Here is a 25,419-nt window from a genome sequence, read left to right as displayed (position 1 = left end):
AGAAGGAAGTAGCTGTTCCTGCGTGCTCCGACAGGAGTATAATCACACTGTGCTGTCAGAAGCTTCTTTTCTAGCTGGGGAAATAAAGATATGCATCAGAAAAGAGCACAAACCTTATAGAGTAGTATAGAATTAAGTGCTTACTTGTGGGACTTAGACCAGTGGTTTTCAACCTTTCATATCCTTTACCCCTCTCCTTTTATATCCACTGTGTTCCAGCAGAAGAGAAACAAAGTTCCATTTGTCCTAGGTCATTTTCTTGTTTACAGGCTTTCTCTTATTATAGTTATCACTGGCAGTATGGGTGGAGGTCATAAAAAATTACAGTAATTTTATTGGAGGTAACTTGTATTGCAGTGACTCAATTACAAGCTAACAGGACTAATTCCATTTTTGTCACCAGTGATTAATTAAAATTTTTTTTCCTTTTCTGTATTTCATTTCAATAGCACATCAGCAGATTTATATATAATGACAGTGAGTTTAGGATAATTCATAAGTCCCGGAATCACTGGGTCATATGACATGACAGTTTGACCTGGGCTGCACAGGAAATGCATTTATAAGTGGTGGGAGGTGGGGACAATATATAGAAGATAAACCCTGGAAGGAGAAGCACAACAGAAAATTTAGTTGGATGTGGGAATGGTTACAGACAGGTAATCCTTAGAGGATAGCGTGCTTAGAAGTTGGTGGATATGGGGAGAGGGCTGAACAAGTTCTTGGTAAATGTTATGTGTCCCTCCATACACTCTGTTGAGACCCAACTGGTATAGACTCTGTGTTCTAGAGTGCAGAGGGGAGCAATCACCAAGAGCTAGAAGTGTTCCTGGAGGAGGTGGGTAATCCTACCAGGATCCTTCCTGGCTTTACTGGCAGCGAACTGATCTGCTACTCTTTGCCTCAACAGGCTAGCTGTCACCAACACCACAATGACAGGGACTGTGCTGAAGATGACAGACCGGAGTCATCGGCAGAAGCTGCAGTTGAAGGCCCTGGATACAGTGCTCTTCGGGCCTCCTCTCTGTGAGTCTTGTGTTGAGAAGGGCTACTGCTGTGCCATGGAAACCAAAGCTATTGTAGTGGATAGGCTAAGGCTCTGGGTCTGCTAGGCACACCTGCAAGATAGCACCTATACTCTTTCCACTGGTATTAAGTTTGAAAGAGTCTTACATTTTAGTCCAGATATATAGCAACATGCATTCATTAAATACTTTAAGGAAATATCTGCATTGTGCCAGTGCTGTGCTGGACCCTGTAGGAAGACCTGGAATGAATCATATTCTGCCCTGAAGGTATAACATGAGTGTTCTATAGAGGTACACAGTGCTTCTGAGGCCCAGAGGAGGCCTAGTGAAGGTATCCTATAGACAAGGTGACATGTGACCTCTGCCTTTAAGGGTGGATAGAACTTTATTCTATGGAGGTGGCAGAATAGGACATTCTAGGCAGAGTAAACAACCTGAGCAAGAATACAAAAGCTAAAATATGGAAAGTATGCTCAGGGATAGAAGTAACCCCCTATGGACTGAAAGCTTGTTAGCTGTTACCTACTTCCATATTTCATTTCAATAGCACATCAGCAGCTCTCTCTCTATATATATAATGACAGTGGGTTATTGTAGACATTTAGAGTGTATGAACTGATTAGTGTATATCTTTGTATCATTGAATGACCAAGGAGGACTAAGTGGGTTTTCACTGAAGCAGTAGACACACTTGGGCCTAAGAAAGGGTGGTCTCTTCAGCCAAGGAGGCTAGTTGAGAGAATTGGGTTGTTCCGTCTCCACAGAGCTATGTTGTGGGAACAGTCAGCCTGCCATCCTTTTTCTAATTCTAAGTGAGCCAAGGGGGAGCAAAAAGTAGTGAGATTTCTTGGAAAACTATTTTCAACTAAACAGGCTCTTAGGGCCCGCTTCCTGCCCTATGGGAATGGCTTGCCTCGATTTAGGGTGCCAGCAGCAGAAAGGTATTGAATCAGGAACCAGTCCATAGAAGCAGCTGGCAGGCAAGGTCAGAGGCAATATAACATTTCCCTGTCTGTGAATATGGCTTGGCAAATACGCAAGCTGATGTCTCAATACAAGTGGATCTATGCTTTTTGAAAGTATGAAACAGAGCAACCTGGGCGAAGACTACTGTTTCCACTTCCTTTGCCACCTTTTTTTGGGGGAGTGGAGGGTTCTAGGACACATTTTGCTCACCTTCATTGGTAGGTTTTGAATAATGACACAGTAACTGGTTCTACTCTTTATGTAAGGCCTAGTCTCTGTATTGAGCAGTGGCTTTTCATCATTCACTAACCTTTATTGAGCACATTCTAAGTACCAGCATAAATGGCAGGATCCCTGCTCTCAAGTACTTCTATCTAAATGGAGATAGCTATGTCAGCAAATATAGTAAAGTGTCAACAAATATAGTAAGTGTTATAGCTATTATGTAAGTCTTTCCAGAGTTCAACTGGGGGCACATACTAGGGAGGAGTTTCCTATTGGAGTCCAGGAAACTTTATGGAGAAAGTAATTCTTGAGCTGAGTCTTGAAAGATGAGAAGTGGAAGTGGCTTTATTAAACTCTCCCTGTTAACAACTTACACATCTCTTTGTACACACCAAGAACACTTATACCCAACTATAAAAGCTAGGCTACTTTTGCAAAGGTTCTTCTCTGTCACCACCCAGCAAGGGGAGGTTTTCAGCAGCCTGAAAGTCTTCCTTAGCCTTGTAATATATATTATCAAGCTATATCTGTATCAAAATCAGATTTACCATGTCTGAAAGGGTACAGTAGAAACTGCAGGTTAAAGCAGTCAAGGATTTTATCTGGAAAAATCAGCTATGGGAACCAGAATGCTGGGGACGTGGTACAGGGTCCAGGATATCAGAACCAACGAGAGGGGCCCTGGTGGAGCAGGTTGGACTGATACCAGGACGGGGGTATTTTTCTCTTAGGCTTATTGCATGTCGCCCATGTGCTGCATGTGATCTAACTTAAGGAAGGCCAGAGATCAGCAGGAAAACTATCTTCCTGAGATAGGCAGAGCACAGGTACTGAAGCTAAGAATATACTTCACGCTGACTGGGACAGTTATAATAAAAATAGTTTTTAAAAATGGAAAACAAGTTTTGGCAAGGGTATAGAGAAATTGGAACCCCTGTACATTGCTGATGAGAAGGTAAAATGGTTCCGCTACTATGTAAAATAGTCTGGTGGTTTCTCAAAAATTAGACACAGAGTTACCATAGAACCTAGTAATTCCACACTTAGGTATACATGCAAAGAATTGAAGACAAGTACTCAAACAAGTACACGTACATGCATGTTCATAGCAGCACATGCCACAAGAGCCAAAAAATAAAACAACCCAAATATCTATTAATAGATGAATAGATAAATACATTGTGGTGCAATGGAATATTATTCACCTATAAATGGAATGAAGTTCTGATACATGTTACAATGTGGATGAACCTGGAAAGCATTATGCTAAATGAAAGAAGCCAGACACAAAAGATCACATATTGTATGATTCTGTTAATATGAAATGATTAGAATAGATAAATCCACAGAGACAGAATGTAGACTGATGGTTGGCAGGGATTGGTGGGAGGAGGGAATGGGGAGAAACCACTTACTGGGTAAAAAATTTTACTGTGGAGTGATAGAAATGTTTTGGAACTAGATAGAGGTGGTGGTTGCATAACATCATGAATGTACTATATGCCACTGAATTACTTACTTTGAAATGGTTACTTTTATATTATGTGAATTTTACCTCAAATTATTTTTTAAAGAGCATATGCAACAAAAGAAAGAATAGATAAACTGGATTTCACCAAAATAAAAGTTTCATACTTCAGAGAATGTACCAAGAAAGTGAAAAGACAACCCACAAAATGGAGAAAAGTATTGGCAAACATTTTTCTGACAAGGCTCTACTATCCAGAATACATAAAAAATTCTTGCTAGGGACGGTGGCTCATGCCAGTAATCCCAGCACTTTGGGAGGCTGAGGTGGGCGGATCACCTGAGGACAGGAGTTCAAGAACAGTCTGGCCAACATGGCAAAACCCCGTCTCTACTAAAAAAATGCAAAAATTAGCCAGGTGTGGTGGCACATGCCTATAATCCCAGCTACTCAGGAGGCTGAGGCATGAGAATTGCTGAAACCTGGGAGGCAGAGGTTACAGTAAGCCAAGATCATGCCACTGCACTCCAGCCTGGGTGACAGAGTGATACCCTCTCTCAAAACGAACGAACAAACAAAAAATGGACAAAGGATTTGAACATATATTTATATGTCCACAGTTCAATGGCCAATATACACCTGAAACAGTGCTCAACATCATTATCAGGGCAATGCAAATCAAAATCACAATGAGGTAACACTTTTTATTCACCAGGATATAATAAAAAAGACAGTAACAAGTGTTGGTAAGGATGTGTTGAAATTAGAATAATAGCCAAAAAGTGGAAACAACTCAAGTGTCTGTCAGTTGATGAATGGAAAAATAAATGGTATATACATACAGTAGAATATTAATCAGCCACTAAAAGGTATGAAGTACTGACATATGCTACAGTGTGGATGAACCTTGAAAACATGCCAAGTAAAAGAAGCCAGTCACAACAGGCCACATATTATATAATTTTGTGATTTCACTTACATAAAATGCCCAGAATACACAAATCCATAGAGACAGAAAATAGATTAGTGGTTTCTGGGGCTGGGAGTGGGGGCAGTGGGAAATAGGAAGGGACTGCTAATAGATATGGCATTTCTTTTTGGGGTAATGATAATATTCTAACATTAATTTTGTCAATGGTTGCACAACCTTGTGAATATACTACAACCATTGAATTGCACATTTTAAGAGAGAGACTTAGAATTTTAGGCTCTGTGAATTATGTCTTAATAAATATATATATGCATACCTTTTTTTATTGTGCTTTGCTTTATTGCACTTTGCAGATAATTGCATTTTTTACAAGTTGAAGGTTTGTGGCAATCCTGTGTTGATCAAGCTGTTGGTACCATATTTCCAAGAGCGTGTGCTCACTTTTGAGTGTCTGTGTCGGAATTTTTAAGCAATAAGTTATTTTTAAATTAAGACACGCACACTGTATTTTTAGACATAATGCTATTATACACTTAATAGACTATAGTATAGCGTAAACATAACTTTTATCACTGGGAAACCAAAAAATTTGTGTGACTCACTTTATTGCTTTATTAGCTTTATTGCAGTGGCCTCAAACTGAACTTGCAGTGTATGCCTGTACAGCTTGATTTTTTTGTAGCTCCTGGAGTTTTATTCAGACGACTTCTTTGAAGTTTGGGAAAGAACCCTGGATTGGCAGGTGACCTGGGTTCCTTTTCAAAATTGCCACTCACTGTGTGACCTTGGGTAGGTCACTTTTCTCAGGTGTGTTTTATGATTTGTATTATGAGATTCCTCCCTACAGTTTCTTTCAGCTGTGACATTTTATGATTTTTGGGAGGAACTCCTTGCTTAATAAGGGTTCTGTATAAAAGACAGGAGGTCTGTTCCTTCCTGGTGTCGGCCTTGTGTATTTTTAGGACTTCTGTGCTTGGTCCTTGCCTTATTAAGTGACCTTTGGCAATTCAGTTCTGCCTGGATTTGGGTTTCCTTTTCTGTAAAATGGGTTTGGTCATTAAAGGTTCTTAGTGGCTCTCTCATTCAAGGATTCTGATAGAACTGGGTATACTCCTGGAAGCTAAGATTTTAGAAATCAGCAGCTGTCCTGATGGCAAATATTGTTTTTATATTTTTCTACTGATGCTTGTCTAATGAAACTTTTGAAAATTGCCAGCTGGAGTCTGAGGAAAATACTAAGGAGCTCTTTGCCAGGAAACTTCTGAAAGGGGTGGGGGCGTGCCTGCTGGATGTTTACAAATAGTCCCTTGATCTCTGCCCCTCTAGACTTTATTTTCCCTCTGAGTATGGACTAAAAATCCCTATTTCAGTGCTATTCTTTAACACCCATTTAGGACCTAGAGGCCTGTACTGGGTCTGACCTGTGTTCTGAAGTTAGGATGAGTTCTTAAGGCTGAATGAGCAGACACTTAGACCTCATCATCAGTCATTTAGCACACAAACACCCCAGAGAACCTAGACTTGGTACAGCTGTGAGCTATGGCCACCTCACCGAGCCATAATAAAAATTCTGCTGTTGGTCTGAGGCTTGACATATCTCACATAAAAGGTTTGTCATGCAGTAGCCAAGAGGGCATGCTGAGGGAACAGGTGCCATCTGTCCACAGCAGCCTCAGAACTTGGGAAAAGGGAAGAGGGATCAGATTGGCTCAGCAGAGGGCCACCTCAAGGTCCATTTTCTGACAGTAGAAGGCATGCTCAGTCCTCCCCATGTGACCACAGCCCTTTACACACCGCCCTTTACAGTCTTTTTCACTCTGCAGAGTTGGCTCTGGGCTTACAGGCCCATCTAGGGCTCTCCAAATAGTACCAGTTTGCAGATGTTAGGGGTGTTTGGAGATGTTAGGAGATGTTATCCATCTTCTACTTCTGTTAGAGGAAACAAGATATAATAAAGAGTTCCAGCTTTGAAATCAAGCTGACTAGCTCTATCACTCAGTAGCTTTGTGACCTTGGACACATTTCTAAGGTTCTCTGTGCCCCAATTTCCCCTAAATAAATGGTAGCTACTCTTTTCAATTTTTAACGTGTGCCTACAGTGTGCTTAGTTTTGGGCTAGGGGCTAGTGTGCCCTTTGTGCTTTCAGCAGGAATATTGAGAAAAGTGCAGGGAGGCCGACAGAATAATTGTTGCAGGTCAGGGGCAGTTGGAGATAGGAAAAGAAAAGACTATGCCTTATCTTCCTTCTTCATTGGCTCAGAAAATAGGGGAAAGTCCTCAGTGAGCAGGAGTGGTTGCTTTTCTGGCAAATTGAACTGGATAACGTAGAATAAGAAACCAAATGAAATAACTAGGCTCAATCTGCATACCCACCTTAAGTATTTGAAGTATTGGAAGCACTCGTTGCATGGAGTCTTGTTTGAACAAGGATACCTTTGACTTTTGGTAAGAATATAAAGGGGATATTGAAGTTGAGAAACCCTAGGAAACCAAGATTAAAAGTCCTTAACAAACAGGGGAGACAAAGAATACCCCAGGCTCTGGTAGTGGCTCTGGAGGAGGCAGGTATGTTCCAGGAAGAAAGACAACTCACTGTGCTGCAGAAATAGCTCCTCTTGGAACCCGAAAGGTAGGAGAGTGAGGGCTTAAGTATGCCTAGACTTGTAGCCTGCCTGGAGGCTAGGGGATGGCCATGAGAGGACCCTTGGTTTTCTTTCAGAGAGCCTAGAATAAACATATGAAGGACATGGCCACCACCCTGACCTAGTAACCCCCCTCCCTTGGGTGGAAATAGGATGTGTTAATTTGTCTTTGATCGCATCTCATCCCCATGTCCTGCTGCTCAGCCTTTCTGTGAGCAGCTATGATGGTAACTCTTTTTGTCAAACTATGGGCATCAGTATCATATGGTTTCTTTTTCTGGTGTCTTGACCCTCCCTTAACTTGGTGGCTCGACCCAGGTCCTTTTGGATTTCCACCAGCCTCACGTCCTTACTGTGTCCAAGGATCATGCCAGTCCTACCTCTTCCTCCACTGTCTAAGGGCAACTTGCTGTGCACAGAGGGTCATTAGCCCTGGCATAACTCCCTTTTTTCCCTCTTTCTCTGACTCCCACATCCAGGGCTCCTCTGAGCCCACAGCACAGCCTAGACAGAGGATGCAGGAGCAGCCATCTCCTTCTTATAGTGCCCCTTTCAAGTCTTTTGTGCTGTGGCACAGAGCCCAGATCTGGTATACCAGAAACAATGTTAGTTCCAGAAGTGCCTCTCTCCTGATTAGCTAAGTGTTTAGGATGTGGCTTTTGCTTTTTATCTTTTGGTGTCATTTCTTGTTTAACATTTAAATTTTGCTCTGGACAATGGGCATTCTTTGAACCCCAGTTGGTGGTTGGGGCCCTCATGCTTCACTGAATTGCTACCAGGTGTTTTCTGGAAATAGCTCTGCTCCTCAGTTTCTGGTAGGTGTAATGTCTCATCAATATCAATTTCTTGATGCTATCCTGTTCTAGAGTCTCTGGATTTCACAGTAGCCTAGAAATGTTCACCGTAGATTGAGACTTCTGGACCTTTCCCTGATCTGTGCCAAGAATGGCCTGGTAGTCCAGGAGACCTAGTTCCTACAGTGACTTCAGTCCTACAGCCAGAACTAAGGCTTCTGGTGACATTGCTTTATATCCTTTATACCAGTCATCTCCATTTACCTACTGTGGAACTTTAGAATTGCTTACCCTGTAGGACAGAAGCCACTACATCTGGGCATATGGGCTCATCCTAGCCCAAAGATGGCTAGGGTATATTGAGAAGGCACTAGTTCTCTCCTCTTCACTGCATCTTAAGGAAGTGTGATTTAATAAGCTTCCTGTATTGCTGTAAGGCTTCTCATTTCAAAACAAAGCCTTGGCTAGCGGAGAGATAGACATAGAGCTTACTATAATAGTGTATGGGAATTGTGTATCTAAGAAGGGAAACTAATTCCTTCTCAGTGGGAGAGTGGGAGAGTGTGCAGTGGAGTCTGCAAGGCTCAGTATGCAGTGGGCACCCTAACTCACCATGCCCTCCCCTCTTTGGCAGTGACCCGCCATAATCACCTCAAGGACTTCATGCTGGTGGTGTCTATCGTTATTGGTGTGGGCGGCTGCTGGTTTGCCTATATCCAGAACCGTTACTCCAAGGAGCACATGAAGAAGATGATGAAGGACTTGGAGGGGTTACACCGAGCTGAGCAGAGTCTGCATGACCTTCAGGAAAGGTAAGGCCCTGCCCCTTCAGGAAAGGTAAGGCCCTGCCATTACCTTTGGCTCCTGGGAACCTCCTATTTCTACCTGAGTGTGAGCCACTTGGCCCCTGAGACCTTGTTAACATGGCAGCCCAGGCTGCATCATCCTTCCAAAACTGCACTGCAAGTTTAGGTTGCTGATATTCCAAGTGCCCTGGGCAGTTATTCCTCCTGGGGAGAAACTTGTTTCTATCTTTTTTGCCTCTTAGCTTCAGAGGGAGAAATGTGTAGCTGCCAGAGGTCTTGAGCTTCCCATTGCTTGTTAGGGGGTCATTCTTCCTTCATCCGTCTCTGGACTGCTTCTCTTAGCATATAAATAGATATAATGAACTGTTCTTTACTGTTCCCCAAAGAAACCTCAAAAACCTTCCTTCTTACTGTCCTTAGTTCTTTCTTATAAGGAATCTAAATCTCATAAACACTGACTTGCTGTATGACTTTGGATAAATCTCTTTCCCTCCCAGGACTTATTTCCTCATTGGTAATATGAAGGGATTGACCTAGGAGAATGCTAAACTCTCCTAGAACACTTCCAACTCATATGGTGTGGGATTCTGTTAAAATAAAATATGACTTCAAAACTATGGCAGAAGATTTAGCTGTGAAAAGAGAGTGCCCATTAGTCAGTCGGTCAGTCAGCCTGTGTATTTCCTAACATATAGTAACCAGTTCTGTGATGGCAGTTGTAAGAAATTCACTGTTCCTGAGGAAACAAAACTTACACACCCACAAGAAGCAGCAGTGAGAGCACACTTAATGCAGACTTAGTTCCAGACTCAGCTTATAGGATAAGAATGCTAATGACTAGAAAGACAAAGAGGTGAATGAGTGGATGTGGGACTCTGAGGAGGTAGCCTTGAAAGATGGGTAGGGAGGTCCTGGGTGTTAAGGTTGAGTGTATAGGGTGGGGCCAGATCCCTGGGACCTTAAGATGCATGTGGGGAAGTTAGTAGGATGCAGAAGGCAATAGAGAGTCAAATCAGGTCTTTTTGGTTGTTATATTTTCGAGAAGAGGAGAGGCCTATTCAGGACTGTCTTTTAGAAAATGATTCTGGGCTGGGCGCGGTGGCTCACGCCTGTAATCCCAGCACTTTGGGAGGCCGAGATGGGCGGATCACGAGGTCAGGAGATCGAGACCATCCTGACTAACACGGTGAAACCCCGTCTCTACTAAAAATACAAAAATTAGCCGGGCGCGGTGGCGGGCGTCTGTAGTCCCAGCCACACGGGAGGCTGAGGCAGGAGAATGGCGTGAACCTGGGAGGCGGAGCTTGCAGTGAGTGGAGATTGCGCCACCGCACTCCAGCCTGAGCGACACAACGAGACTCCGTCTCAAAAAAAAAAAAAAAAAAAAAAAAAAAAAAAAAATGATTCTGGAAGCCTAGGGACTCTAGTTGGGAAGTCTTTGCAGGAATTCATGTAAAAGGAAATGAAGTCTTGTCTTTTCATTTATTTCTATTTATTATTATTATTTTTTTGACTCTGGGTCTTGGTCTGTTGCCTAGGCTGAAGTTGAATTGCATGAACATGGCTCACTGCAGCCTCCACCCCTGGGCTCAAGAGATCCTCCTGCTTCAGCCTCCTGTGTAGCTGGGTGCATGCCACCATGCCAGGCTAATTGTTTTGATTTTTTGTAGAGACAGGGGTCTTGCTGTGTTGCCCAGGCTTTTCCTGAACTCTGGACTCAAGCTGGGATTACAGGCCTGAGCCACTGTGCCCAGCCATTGTGTTATTTTTAAATGGTAAACACTATTTTCTTTGGAGGGGTGGGAAAAGACTTCTTGTGAGCCAGGTATTGTTAAATAATTAAATGCATTATTGCTTTTAATCACTATAGCCCTTTGAAGTAGGTACTATTACAGTTGAGGAAATGAAGGCTCAGAGAGGGTAAGTGCTTTGCTCAGGGTCATATATCAGTAAGTAGTGAACTAGGAATTTTGACACTCCAGGGTGCTGCTTTTACTGAGGTAGCAGACTTACTGGGTTTATTTCCATGGGCTGGGCTTCTAGGGAGCGAGAGGGGTCTGATCTCTAAGCTGAATCCTGGCTACTCTGCTGGGCCCCTTGTTCTTGGGCCCTTTGCCAATTAGGGGCTAACTGCTGCTGTCTGAGCAGTCCCCATACCTCATTTGTTTGAAAAACGTGTACTGTTTCCATTCCAAAGGCAAAAGAATCTAGGCAGGAGACATTCCAAGTTTGGGGATAAAACTAAGCTCCCAGCACTCCCTGCTCCCTAAGACCTCCAGAGTTAAGTGACCACTGCGGCACTTAGAAAGAGACCAAGACACCCCTCCCCTTTCCCCCCTAGAGATAGGCTGGCACACATGCACACATATATCCTCCTCAGAGTGTCCAGAGCCCACTGCCCCCTTGTTCCTCCTTGTGTTAACAGACCTGCAATGCCAGCTTTTACAGAGCTTTATTACAGAGTTCCTGATAATTTGTGTGAATAAATATAATTCTACATGTACATTCCAGTTAGGATTTCATTGAGTTTCAAAATAATTATTTGAGGCAGGCAGGAATTTTGATTCCCAAAGCAGGCAAAACTTGCTCATCATCACACAACTGCTTAGAGGCAGGACTAATTGCAATGCTAATGGTTGTTGCCTTGGAGTGGGGCAGTGCTTAATTGTATATTTATTTGCTCATTTCTGCACCCAACAATAATTATTGATCTCTATCTCTAACAGACCTTATTGGCACTATGAAAGGGGGTCAGTCTTGATTCTACTATAAAGGAGCTCACTATTATAAAGGACAGACTTATCGTAGTATTGGCTTTTCTCAAGAGGCTGCTTTCATAGAGGACAGTATTTCAGTGAAGAAGTGAATCCTTAATGGTGTAACTTTACACAGTTGGGTCATGGAAGAGTACAATAAAGAAGGACATTCAGCAAGGGAAGGAGTTGGCAGGAAATGGCGCCTCTGGTTTGTCTTTACCTATGCATGTATTGCCATCTGGTGTTCATTTTCAGGAGGTTCAACTCCCTTTCTCTTCAGGGACAAAGTAGGCAGATTACAATTCGCGGGAGCTTGCAGCCTAACATTTCCTCCTCTTACCTCTTTGCTTGTTCCACGATACCTTTTGAGGTCTCTGCCACTGATAGCTCTGGACTTAGAGTTTTGTTTTTAACAGATTGAGTTCTGTTTGTTTCATCTGTTTCATCTACTTAATTATTTCAGTGATCAGTGTTCTCTCAGGGTCTTTCTTGTTCTGCAGTCTATCCTTTCTTTTCCATACCTCAAGTCTAAACTATATATCTTATCTCTTCTTCACCATCCTTTCCCCTTCCTAATCTGGTCCCCTGGTAACCTGGTGGTTTTTACTTAGAAAGGAAGACCAGACAGTAAAGTCCGTTCTCTCTTCCAAAGGGATTAGCAAATTCTCAGTCTTTGTTCTGGGTGTAGCCCAAGTCTCCCTTTCTTTCCCTGACTCCTGTCAGGCAGAGCTGATTACTCCATCTTTTGGGTGCACTCAACATCATATATATATATATAAATTCTATAATGAAAATATATATATATATCTTATCATATATATGATAATTTTATTATGGAATTTGTCACAGTTACCTGTTTACTTGTCTTTGTTGGAGTAAATCATGAGCTCCTCAGTGGCAGGGACAGCTTTCTGATTTATTGCCATACGTTTAGGGCTTAGCACAGGTCTTGGCACTTAGTAGGCACTTGAAAGAACTTGGTGAATGAATAGATGAATGAATGAGTGTATTAACATAGATAGCCATGTGGAGGAAAGAAGTGAGGAAGGGAGAAGGCTTGTTTAGCTGGATGGAATGTTTTGTCAGTGAACTGAGGGAATGTGTGTGACGGTGCAAGGGTAGACTTACATTATAACTCATACCCTTGAGATCTTATCCACTAAGGAAGATACTTGGGAAAGGAACTCAGGGCCTGGGGGCAGCAGGGGACTCTCCTGAGCCCTATCTTTTTTGCCTCTTAGCTTCAGAGGGAGAAATGTGTAGAGCCCTGCCCAGCCCCTCTGGAATAAATTTAGTTTGTTTTTTGCTTCTGGGAACAGAAGCTCAGGAATCCAAGAGGTCTAGCTCAATAGTTCCTTCCTCATCTTCCTTAATCCACCCCTCTGCTACCACCCCAGTCATTTCTCGGCCATTAGGTTTTTCCTGGATCTTTTTGTCTAGCTTGCAGGGTATTCTACATTTATTGAACTTTCTAGATACCACTACATAAGGGGATTAATTGTGGCATTTGAAGTTACACAGATTGGAATTCTAGCCTCAGTTCTTCCTGCAAGTTGCTTTCCCTCTCTAAGGCTCCATATCTGCCTGTCCCAGGCTGATAATGTACCAATATATCATTATCTGCTGGGAGAACAAACGGGAAATACCTTGTAAACTGGTACTTGTTATGATTTTTGTATGAGACAGTTTAGAGGAGGGATTCAGATGCCTGAGAACCTGGCTCCACAGCCTTGATTACTGGCAGCAAAATGATGGTCAAGGTGTGAATTAGGTAATAACTGTGGTTTCTATTGGCCCTGAGTTAGCTCAGAGCCAGACAGTCAGCAGAGCAGGGAGAATATATGCTGAGAGTTGGAGCCGTCATTTTCCTCTTTGGTGCCATGACTCATGGCATGTTGGCTGGCACCCCCTTGCCTGGCCTCCTCCAGCTCCCTGCATTGCCCCCCAGGCTGCACAAGGCCCAGGAGGAGCACCGCACAGTGGAGGTGGAGAAGGTCCATCTGGAGAAGAAGCTGCGCGATGAGATCAACCTTGCTAAGCAGGAAGCCCAGCGGCTGAAGGAGCTGCGGGAGGGTACTGAGAATGAGCGGAGCCGCCAAAAATATGCTGAGGAGGAGTTGGAGCAGGTAGGAGAGTCCACAAATTCCCGGACACCTTGACAGGTGGGCAAAGGGCAGGGGCCCAGGGTCTGGCTGGAAGTTTCATGTGTGAGGAATTTGAAATGTGATCCAAAGCCTATGCTCTAGAGTCACTGGACTCTTACCAATAAGAGTTCAAGTTGTAAAAAATAGTCACTGTGGGCACAGTGGTTCATGCCTGTAATTCAGCACTTTGGGAGGCCGAGGCAGGTGGATCACTTGAGGTCAGGAGTTCGAGATCAGCCTGGCCAACATGGTGAAAGCCCATCTCTATTAAAAATACAAAAAAATTAGCTGGGTGTGGCGGCAGGCACCTGTAATCCCAGCTACTCAGGAGGCTGAGGCAGGAGAATTGCTTGAACCCCAGAGGCGGAGGTTGCAGTGAGTCGAGATCGTGCCATTGCACTCCAGCCTGGGCAACAAGAGTAAATCTCTGTCTCAAAAAAAAAAAACCAAAAAAAAGAAAATTATAAAAATAGTCACTATGATTTTCAAAGAACAGTGGATAATCGGTGATAACAGTTATTTTGTTTCTTTTTTTGAGGGATTTACATAAAGTGTACAAGTCATAAGTATACAGCTGGCAAGCTTTTGCGTATGCATGTACCTGTGTTACCACCACTCAGATCAAAATACAGAACCTTCTCAGCACCCCAGAAAACTCACTTTTGCTCCCCCAGTTAATATTTCATCCAATAGTTAACTACTGTCACAACTTGTAAACCAGTTAGTTTTTTTTGTTTTGTTTTGTTTTGTTTGAGACGGAGTCTCGCTCTGTGGCCCAGGCTGGAGTGCAGTGGCTGGATCTCAGCTCACTGCAAGCTCCGCCTCCCGGGTTCACGCCATTCTCCTGTCTCAGCCTCCCGTAGCTGGGACTACAGGCGCCCGCCACTTCGCCCGGCTAGTTTTTTTCGTATTTTTTAGTAGAGACGGCGTTTCACTGTGTTAGCCAGGATGGTCTCAATCTCCTGACCTCGTGATCCACCCGTCTCGGCCTCCCAAAGTGCTGGGATTACAGGCTTCAGCCACGACGCCCGGCCCCAACCAGTTAGTTTTGTCTAATTTTGAACTTCATATAAATGGCATTATACAGTATATACTCTTTTGTGTTTTGTTTCTTTCACTCAACATTATGTCTATGAGAGTCATCAAAGTTGCATGTAGTGATAGTTGGTTTATTTCCATTGCTGAGTTACTCATCTATTGTATGAGTATACTATAATTTATCCACTCTTCCGTTGATAAATATTTGGGTTGTCTGCAGCTTTGTTGACTTTTATGAATAATATTGCTATGAATCTTCTTGCATATGTCTCTTGGTGGGCATAAGCACTCATTTCTGTTGGACATATAATAGAGTATTCATGTATTTAGCTTTATTAGAAACTGTCAGTTTTCCAAAATGATTGTACCAATCTATACTGCCACAACAATGTAAGAGAATTCTAGTTGATCCATGACCTCAGTATTTTTAGGCATTTTAATTTTAAACATTCTGGTAAATATATAGTAGTATCTTGTGATTTTAATTTTCATTTCCCTAATATTATTAAATACCTTTTAATAAATTTATTGGCCATTTGATTTGGGAATCTCTTCTCATTTTAAAAATTGGATTGTCTTTTTCTTATTGATTTGTAAGCATTATTTATATATTTTGGATATTAGTGTTTTGTCAGTATAAATACACACATATACAGAAAATATTTTCTCTCAGCCTTGACTTGTTTTTTTGCTCTCTTAATATTGTCTTTTGATAAACAGAAGTCCTTGATTTTAAGGGCTTCTAATTTAATCAGTTTTTTAAATGACTGATGCGGCCAGGCGTTGTGGCTCATGCCTGTAATCACAGCACTTTGGGAGGCTGAGGCGGGCAGATTACTTGAGATCAGAAGTTCGAGACCAGCCTGGCCAACATGGCAAAAGCCCATCCATACTAAAAATACAAAAATTAACTGGGTGTGGTGGCACACACCTGTAGTCCCAGCTCCTTGGGAGGCTGAGGCAGGAGGATTGCTTGAGCCTGGGAGGTGAAGGTTGCAGTGAGCCAAGATAGTGCCACTGCACTCCAGCCTGGGCAACAGAGCGAGACTCCATCTCAAAAAAAAAAAAAAAAAAAAAAATTGATGCTTTTTGCTTTTTGTTTCTTGTTTAAGAAATCCTTCCCTATCCCCAAGATATTTCCCTAAATTTTCTTCTGAATCTTTATTGTTTGTCTTTTCACATTTAGGGATATTATTTCAAATTAACTTTTGTATGTGATATGAAGTAGGCCGTCAAGGATCTTTTTTTTTCCCTCAAGTAAGGTGATCATTCAAGAATCTCTATTTTATATTTTTATTATCATTCAGGTCAAAAGTTTTCTAATTTTTTTTGTGGCTCCCTTTTTGGCACATGGTTATCTAGTATAGTGCTTGATTTTCAAACACTTGAGGACTTTTTTACTTATCTTTCTTTTACTGGTTTCGAGTTTAATTTCACTATGGTCAGAGAACATATGCTGTGTAGGTGTAGTCCTTTGAAACTTGTTGAGACTTGGTTTGTATGAAAAAAAACTAAGCAATTCAGTTAAAAGGCAGAGATTGTCAGATTGGATTAATGCCAAAACTCAATTATATGCTGTTTATAAGAGACACACTTTAAATATAAGAACACAAAAAAAGCTTAAAGGAAAAGGATGAGAAAAGATATGTTACAAAATAAAGCAGCAAAATGAAGCAGGGGTAGCTATATATTGATATAAATATAATATTTGTATTAATATAAAATAGGATTTAGGTCATGAAGTATTGACCTAAAGCAATTGCTAAGTGAAATAAAGCAAAGGTAGCTGTATGTTAATGTAAATGTAATATTTACATTAATATAAAGTAAACTTTAGGTCAAGAAGTATTACTAGACCCCAAAAATAGATATTTCATAATGATAAGTAGATGAATTCAATTTAATATATAATAGCCCTTAATTTGGATACATCTAATGATATAGTCTAAAATAATATAAAGCAAATATTGACTGAACTAAAATGATACCAGACAAATTTTATAATCAAAGTTAGAGATTTTAATATACTTCTCTCAATAATAAGTCACCAATAGCATCCATAAGGATATAAAAAATTTAAAAGCATGGTTAATAAGTTTGAATTCCTTGACACATATGGAACACTCTAACTCTAGAAAATACATTCTTTTTAGCACTTATATATCTCTTAAAATATTACTTCTGCTCCATTCTCTCCTCTCCTTCTGAGAATGTAATATTTATGTCAGATCTTTTAACTCTATTCCACATGTCTCTTATGCTCAGTTCTGTTCTTTTTTCTCTCTGTGTTTTGATTTGGTTATTTTCTATTGATCTATCTTTTAAGTTCTTTAATTCTGCATTCTACTGTAAGCATTCTGCTGTTTAACCCATCCAGTGGGTTACTACTCTCAGACAATGTATTTTTCAATTCTAGAATATCCACTTTACTCTTTTATAGGTTCCAGTTCCCCGTCCAGAATTTCTATCTTTTATCTACTGTGTCCATCTTTTCCTGTATTTCCCTTAACATAGCAATCGTAATTATTTTAAAGTCCTTGTCTGGTAATTCTTAACATCTGGATCATTTATGGGACTGCTTATTTTTCCTCTTGATTATTAGTCATTTTTTTTGCCATTTATGTCTAGTAATTTATTTTTATGACATGCTGGACAGTGTGTATTTAAAAAAATAGAGGCTCCAGATGATTTTCTCTTCCATCAGGTAGTTTTCCCCCTTTCTTTCGTGGAGTATATTAAGGAACTGATCACCTCAAGCCAATCAGAGATCGAACTGCATTTGAACTAGGTTGTAGTTTTAGTAAAACTTGGTGTAGCTTTCATTTGTCCCAGTTTCTCAGATATGTCCCTCCCTGACTTTTAAATGGAAAGCTGTTAGTTTCTTTCTCTTCAACCCTGAAAGACTATGAGAGATGCAGTTCTGCCACATCGTAGGCTGTTTTCTTGGTGCCCCAGTGGAGATCTTCTACGTGGGTCCAGTGCAATTTTCAGCTCTCACCTAAAATCATCAGTGTCTCCCAGGAAGAAAATGACTGACAATTGACAACTCATCTTAGAAAGGCTTTTTCTCTCTGACTTTTAGTTTATCTAGTCTAGTGGTTCTCACACTTTTTGTTCTTAGGACTCTTTACTCTTTTTTTTTTTTTTTTCTTTTTTTAAGATGGAGTCTCGCTTTTGTCACCCAGGCTGGAGTGCAATGGCACAATCTCGGCTCACTACAACCTCCACCTCTCAGGTTCAAGCAATTCTCCTCCTGCCTCAGCCTTCTGAGTAGCTGGGATTATAGGTGCCTGCCACTACACATGGCTAATTTTGTATTTTTAGTAGAGAAGGGATTTCACCATATTGGTCAGGCTGGTCTGAAACTCCTGACCTCAGGCGATCCACCCGCCTTGGCGTCCCAAAGTGCTGGGATTACAGGCATGAGCCACAACACCCAGCCAGGACCCTTTACTCTTAAAAACTATTTAAGACCTCAAAGAACATTTTGATAGGTGATAATACTGTTGATATTTAACCTATTAGAAACTAAAACAGAAAATTAAAAAATATTTATTAATTCATTAAAAATAACTATATCAGGCTGGGCACAGTGGCTCACACCTGTAATCCCAGCACTTTGGGAGGCCGGGGCGTGCAGATCACTTGAGGTCAGGAGTTCGAGACCAGGCTGGCCAACATAGCGAAACCCCATCTCTACTAAAAATACAAGAATCAGCCAGGCATGGTGGTAGGCACCTGTAATCCCAGCTATTCAGGAGGCTGAGGTAGGAGAATCGCTTGAACCCGAGAGGCGGAGGTTGCAGTGAGCCAAGATCATATCACTGCACTCCAGCCTGGGTGACAGAGCAAGACTCCATCTCAAAAATAAAAATAAAAATAAAAATAACTACATCAAACCCCTTAGATGTTTACACAAATAACATATTTTCTAAATTTTTCAAAATAAAAACAATTTTGAAAACACAATTTTCATAAAATGTATACAGCTTTTTCCAGATGTTGTTTTGGATCAGAATTGTTTTTCTCCCATGACCTACTATATCTTACTGGGAAGTGGAAGTCAGGTGATAACACTTTATTTAAAACATATAGATAAGTGTTTACTAACTTTGGCTGCATATTAGAATGACTTGGAGAGCCTACTTTAATGCCCAGGCAAACACCCCAGATCAATGAAATCAGTATCTCTAGGTTGGGGCCCAGATATCTGTATTTTTTAAGTTCCTGGCCAGGCATGGTAGCTCACGCCTGTAATCCCTACACTTTGGGAGGCAAAGGGCGGGCAGATCGCTTGAACCCAGGAGTTTGAAACCAGTCTGGGCAACATGGCAAAATCCCATCTCTGACAACAACAACAAAAAAATTTACTGGGTGTGGTGGTGCATGCCTGTGGTCCCAAAGCTATTCAGGAGGCTGAGGAGGGAGGATCACTTAAGCCCGGGAGGCAGAGGTTGCAGTGAGCTGAGATTCACCACTGCACTCCAGCCTGGCCGACACAAGAAGACCCTGTCTCAAAATAAAATAGAGTAAAAAAGTTCCCCATGTGGTTACAGTATGTTACAAGGTTGAGAACCACAGCTACAAAATAAAAGGACAAGAACTCTGACTTGCCCATATGTTGTCTTCCCATCAGACATTTGTTACTGTGCATGGCATGATATGTCTGTCTCTGTCTGTCTGTCTTCCATCTCCCCCATTCCTTATTTTGTAGTTACTTCTCTCATTAACCAAACAGCTTTTTTTTATTTTTTATTTTTTATTTTTTATTTTTGACAGTGTCTCACTCTGTTGCCCAGGCTGGAGTGTGGTAGAATGATCTTGGCTCACTGCAGTCTTGACCTCCTGGACTCAAGCGATACTCCCATCTCAGCCTCCTGAGTAGCTGGGACCACAGGTGCACACCATCCCACCTGGCTAGTTTTACAGTTTTTTGTAAGATGAGGTCTCACTGTGTTGCCCAGGCTGCTCTCGAATTCCTGGGCTCAAGTGATCCTCCTCTTCGGCCTTCCAAACTACTGGGATTACAGGTGTGAGCCACTGTGCCTGGCTCCCAACAGGTTTGAGCCTTGTAGGCCAGCCCCTTTGTATGCCTCCCTGACTGTCATGCTTCCCTCTATTTGCTCTCTTTTTTTTTCTTCTTCATCCATTATTCCCTGCTTAGCTTATCCCATTCCTTAAACTGCTTTTAATTTAGTACTTGATCATAAATTTTCAGACTTGGTATATTAGTTTCTAAAGTATTTAGTCTTCATTTAGAAGCTACATAAACAGGAGTGGGCTATTTTTAGTTTTTTTCCAGGGAACAGAAACCAAGTGAAGATTGGCACTCTCATTGCCTCTCAAAGGAATAAAGGTGTTCTGTCCCTAGCTGAGGCCCTCCTGGCCTATCTTAGGCTGTGGAGAGGACCTCAGGCTTGCTATGGGATGCTTACCTCATTGGCTGAAGCTGGGGATAATAAGACTGCTTTCAAGCATCTTCTCTGGGATTCTGTTCAGGTAGGAGAGTTGGAGATCACTTATGCTGGTAGCTTGGATGAGACAGCAAGAAACCCTGTGTACATAATGTCTGTATGTACCTTCAAGTCTTTTATACTTTAGTGCTTTGGACTGCCTCATTGTGTGCTCTCTGCAGAGAAGTTGGTTATTTCTACTTATACATTGGTCCTCTCATGTCTTGGCTTCTGTTGGCAATGCCTCTGTTAGGTGTGGGCGTGCTCATTGTCTTCCCACCTTGTACAGAGTTCTTTTCAAAGCCCACTTGCTCTACTCCCTGAGAGAATCATAGACACAGTCTCTGGGCTAGAGGAGACTCTGGAGAGCATTCAGGACAATACCCTTCTGAAGTACCAATCATTTTCAGGTCTCTCTGACATGAGCTCTTCACATACCTCCCGTAACAGGGAACTCACTCTCTCCTGAGATCACCCCTTCACTGATAGTTTGGATTTGCATGGGAGAAAGTCCTGCCTCACACCGAATTAAGAACTGGTTTAGGGAGCACAGGGTCACACAGCCAGTTAAGTGACAGACCAGGGACAAGAACCAGATTTTCAGATTCCTGACCAGTGCTTTTTCTGTCACGTTGTGATGTCTTGAAGTCTAAGCACAGACCCTGACTCTTGGAAAGAAGATGATTCATTAGCTAACCTGTTCCTGAAGAGATCAGAGAAGATTGCTGGAACTTGCTGCATGACCAGGAAAGTAAGCTGATGTGATAGAAAAGAATGCCTTCGTCTGGGAACAAAAACATCTCAATTTGGGTTCTGGTTGACACTGTGGACCTTGAATTGGTTAATTTTCTTCTCTGAGCTTGCTTTCTTCTACAAAAAATATGGAAAATAATCCTTACCCTTTCTCCTTCCTGGGAGAGTTGTAAAGCAGATAAGAAGTCTGAGTTCTGAAGCATCATACAGAGGTGTTGGAGAGTATTAATAGCAGTAAATGAACTCACATCCTTTTGGCTGCACAGGTTCGGGAGGCCTTGAGGAAAGCAGAGAAGGAGCTAGAATCACACAGCTCATGGTATGCTCCAGAGGCCCTTCAGAAGTGGCTGCAGCTGACACATGAGGTGGAGGTGCAATATTACAACATCAAGAAGCAAAATGCTGAGAAGCAGCTGCTGGTGGCCAAGGAGGGGGTGAGAACTGCCCTTCTATTGCCCTCTTTTCTCCTTTTTGCCCTTCTCCCTTTTGCCTGCATATCTTCCTCTTCTCTCCCTCTCCCTGTTCCTCCCATTGGGTGAAGAGATATCCTGGTGGTGGGTTCTGTTTCTTTCCTAATGTTCAGCTCCTGACAGTGTCCTTAGGCTTCTGGAGGAGGGAATGAGGGTGTAGGGGCATTCCCGCCTATCTTCTGGAAAAGATGAAATAAGTGGAGGCAGGCAGAGGGAAAGCTATGCCAGCCTCAGGCTGCCATGGGGACAGAGGTCCTCCTGGGGCAAAAGGGCTATCAAGGACCCCTTTGCTTCTCCCCTCGCTTTCTCTATTTTGTCCCCTCCTTTTTCTTCTACCTTTCCTGCCTTTCTCTTTTTCCTCTTTCTCTTCCTTTTCCTTGTGCAGTCTAAGTTGGGCTAGGAGGAGTGGGCCCCAGCCATAGGGGAAGGCCTGTCTTATTTCTTCCAACCTCGAATCCCTGCTCTTTTTGAACTGGGGGCCTCATCTTTGCAGGCTGAGAAGATAAAAAAGAAGAGAAACACACTCTTTGGCACCTTCCATGTGGCCCACAGCTCTTCCCTGGATGATGTAGATCATAAAATTCTAACAGCTAAGTAAGTAACACCAGTTATCTACTCTGGCAATGTCCATATCATCCTCAGAATTTGAGGGCATACAGGGCCTCCAACACCAATTCCATTTCCTCATTGGTGGAGGGACAGCTCTGGTCTCCTCCTTCAGCCTTTATTTATCTCTCGCCTTGCTCTTAAATTTATGAGTTTATTGTGTGTTTATTCACACATATTCTCAAAACTTGTTCCTCTGAGAAGAGGCTTCATTCCTATTGGGGTTCACACCAAGTCCATGCCTGCTGTTCTCTTTCCTCTGTCTTCAGGCAAGCACTGAGCGAGGTGACAGCAGCATTGCGGGAGCGCCTGCACCGCTGGCAACAGATCGAGATCCTCTGTGGCTTCCAGATTGTCAATAACCCTGGCATCCACTCACTGGTGGCTGCCCTCAACATAGACCCCAGCTGGATGGGCAGTACACGCCCCAACCCTGCCCACTTCATCATGACCGACGACGTGGATGACATGGATGAGGAGATTGTGTCTCCCTTGTCCATGCAGTGTAGGTGACCTCTTTGGGGGCATGAAGGAAGGAGCCTTTGATGCACAGGTTGAGAAGTCTGTGGCCTCTGTTGTGCTTAAACAGCAGATGGGGCAGATACCCAGGAAGATAGTTCAACTCATGACCTTGGTCAATAAAGCACAGTTTGCTCAGGTTATTTCTTTATAGTTGTCCTTTTGGTGTTCTTTCCTTGTTGTGTGCTCTGTATGCCCCTTTGGGTCTATTACGCTAAGTGTGTCTCCCTTCAGTCTTTTTCACTTTATTGTCCCTAACTACCACTCTATCTACCTTTATAAAAAATAATGCCCTTTAGTGAATTTCAATGTAAAAATGGCATTCATTTTGACTATTTATTGAACTTATTTATTTTGATTTTTGTTCATTATTCTTAATTGCTAAAGTAGATGAATTGAATGATGTTTCTCTTTGTCTTTTTGTGAGAGGCCCTATAAAGCAGTAGTCCCTTAAAGTGATATAGTCCTAAATCCTCTAAGTTGGAAAGGCATTCTTGCCCAGGAGGGATCTCCTGCACAAGCATGTCTGACTTTCCACCTGGACTCTTGGATCCCACCCTCTCTTCCTCTGTCCTGGGTCTTCCCTCTCCCTTTTCTCCCCTGCAAGTGATGAGAGTTGAGTAGAGCAGAGCCAAATGGAATAACACTGGAATTCTTCAGTGAATGAAGGGAGTTTTCCCTTACTGGCCCACAACTGAATTTTTCTTTGGATCAGATGCTATTTTAAGTAAGTAGAACAGCCCTTATGGTAAAGCTATTGTCCTAGGCCCATATTCTGCCAGTACGGGGGAGGGCAGAAGTCTGGGGCAGTGTTAGGGCCTTACTTTCACATTCTTTAATAAGGCTGGATTCCCACTCCAGACAGAATTTATTTGTAATTTTGTCAATAATACTTTGCCCCTGGCCAAGCCTCTTGGTTCTTCTGATCTGATAACTTGTTAGGCCTTTAATCAAAGGCTTAACAAGGACAGGATCACTGACAGGCAGAGCTTGATCCTGACTTGTTGATCTGAAGTCTTCTGTGTTCTCCAGGCTGGGAGGGACCTTAATTAGCTCTGAGCTACCCAATCCCTGCCCCCAGTCCTTCCTTTATTACATTGATGGCAGGCCAAAGCCCTCCATAAATCAGATTCTATTCTCCTTTTTGGCCTGGCTATTGGCCCTAGATGCTGCCTGGCTGATGGGGCGTAGGTTCAGTGACCGCTCTCTCTGCTCTACATCCGCCGGCTCAGATGATCAGTCCCTCTGGAAATACCCTGGTTTGAGGAGCCCCTTTGGGGCATTTTGTTTTTCCAACTTTTGGGACTAAATCAACACTCCTACCCCATGGGTCCCTTCTCCTGCCTGCTTCATGCCCCTGCCTGTTCCCTCTATCCCCTCAGCACTGTCCCTACTAACTACAGGGAGGAGTTCGGGGGTAAGAAGAATCAGCCTGCTTGGCAAGAGCTGGTTAGAGAACACCCCTGGTAATGGAAGGCTTAGGCTTCTCCCTTTAGCTCAGCTATGCAGATAACCTGGTAGCCCTTCTTCCAGCTGGGCTGGGAGAGAAAGAGGGAAGGAAAAATCATCCCTTTCTTTTCTCTTTTTCTTGTTTCTCCCTTTTCTTCCCAGTTTCCCCCTTCTTTCTCCCCCTTCCCCTCCTTATTCCAGACTTCCTCATCCTCTTCAGCCTCTCTTTCATACCTTGAAAGCTACCAGCATAGAAGCCCTGCCTCCTGAACTCTCTATCACTATGGAACTATGCTCTCTCCCTGATGGCCCTTCCAAGGCTTCTTTCACCCTTGAAAGAGGCCCTTTCTCTCATCTTTAGGGAGAAAGCAGAGAAGCCTATCTATCAGGGTAGGGGAGAAAGAAGAAAGGTCTGTACTCTCTTTTAGCTGGGAGTGAGCCCAAGGGGGGATGCACTAGCATATTCCTAAGTTACTTGGTGCCCATGTGTCCCTTCACTGGGCATGGTGGCCATTATCTCCAGGACCCCGATTTGCAGCCTGATCCAAGAGCTGGTTCTTTGTTGTTTATGTGCTTATTGGAAAGTGAAAAAGAGTGAACATTAGCATAAAAAGCATCCATAGTCCCACCATATTTGAGCACCTTCTCTGTCACTCTTTTGTTTGTGAAACTTTTTATGTGGTTAAGATAATGATAGCCGCTACCATTTATTGAGTGCCATAACCTGAAACAGGTGCCTTAAAGACATTATCGTGAGGTCTCAGAAGAACCTTGCAGGATTTTAGAAATTAGGAGTTAAAATGGGGAAGTCAGCTGCTCAAGGTCACAATTAGAAGTGAAAGTCCTGGTTTCAAACTCTAGTGTTTGGTATTCCAAAGCTCAAGGCTAATACATATAATTCTGTATCCTTTTTCCCCTCTGAACATTTTAATAGGCATTTTTCCTATTTTCTTAAAGTCTTTTTATAAGCATCATTTTTAATAGCTCTATAGTATCCCAGAAACTGGATATATTATCATTTTCCCATTGTTCATTCTTTATGTTTACTTTCATACAGCTATTAATAAAAAGTAAACAATTATGTTTACTTCTCAATCAATTATTATTAATGGTGAACATGTTTATGTATAAGTCCTTGTCTATGCTGTGAATTATTTCCTGAGGTTGGCTTTCTGAAAAGGCTGGTTCTTAGTACTCTCCCGGACCTTGTCCCAAGCCCCTATCCTACCCTTCCTTGCCTGTGTCTACTCACTAACTGCCTTGCCACTTCCCTTTATAGTGACATTGGCCATAGGTCTCCTTCTATTGGAATTGCCACTAAAACTGACCCGGGCACCTCATCTTCAATTTCCCAGCCTTTTAGGACCCCTG

At 42.5% G+C, this 25,419-nt stretch overlaps 1 protein-coding gene across 3 annotated transcripts in view; it reads left to right on the top strand.

Annotated features, from left to right (window-relative positions):
- STIM1 (stromal interaction molecule 1) overlaps positions 1-25,419 on the top strand; it is a 214,824-nt gene that overhangs the window by 182,530 nt on the left and 6,875 nt on the right. For 2 of the 3 annotated variants that reach the window (XM_008019953.3, XM_008019955.3), the window contains exons 5-11: positions 911-1,026; positions 8,689-8,866; positions 13,565-13,742; positions 21,271-21,438; positions 21,968-22,068; positions 22,350-22,585; positions 23,766-23,858. In XM_008019953.3, the coding sequence (XP_008018144.1) occupies positions 911-1,026; positions 8,689-8,866; positions 13,565-13,742; positions 21,271-21,438; positions 21,968-22,068; positions 22,350-22,585; positions 23,766-23,858 (1,070 nt within the window). The remainder of the gene's footprint in view (positions 1-910; positions 1,027-8,688; positions 8,867-13,564; positions 13,743-21,270; positions 21,439-21,967; positions 22,069-22,349; positions 22,586-23,765; positions 23,859-25,419) is intronic. The other variant, XM_008019954.3, reaches the window with a different exon arrangement.

The sequence above is a fragment of the Chlorocebus sabaeus genome, chromosome 1 (assembly GCF_047675955.1).
Source record: "Chlorocebus sabaeus isolate Y175 chromosome 1, mChlSab1.0.hap1, whole genome shotgun sequence".
Lineage (NCBI taxonomy): Eukaryota > Metazoa > Chordata > Mammalia > Primates > Cercopithecidae > Chlorocebus > Chlorocebus sabaeus.
This window is presented reverse-complemented; position numbering and strand designations above follow the sequence as displayed.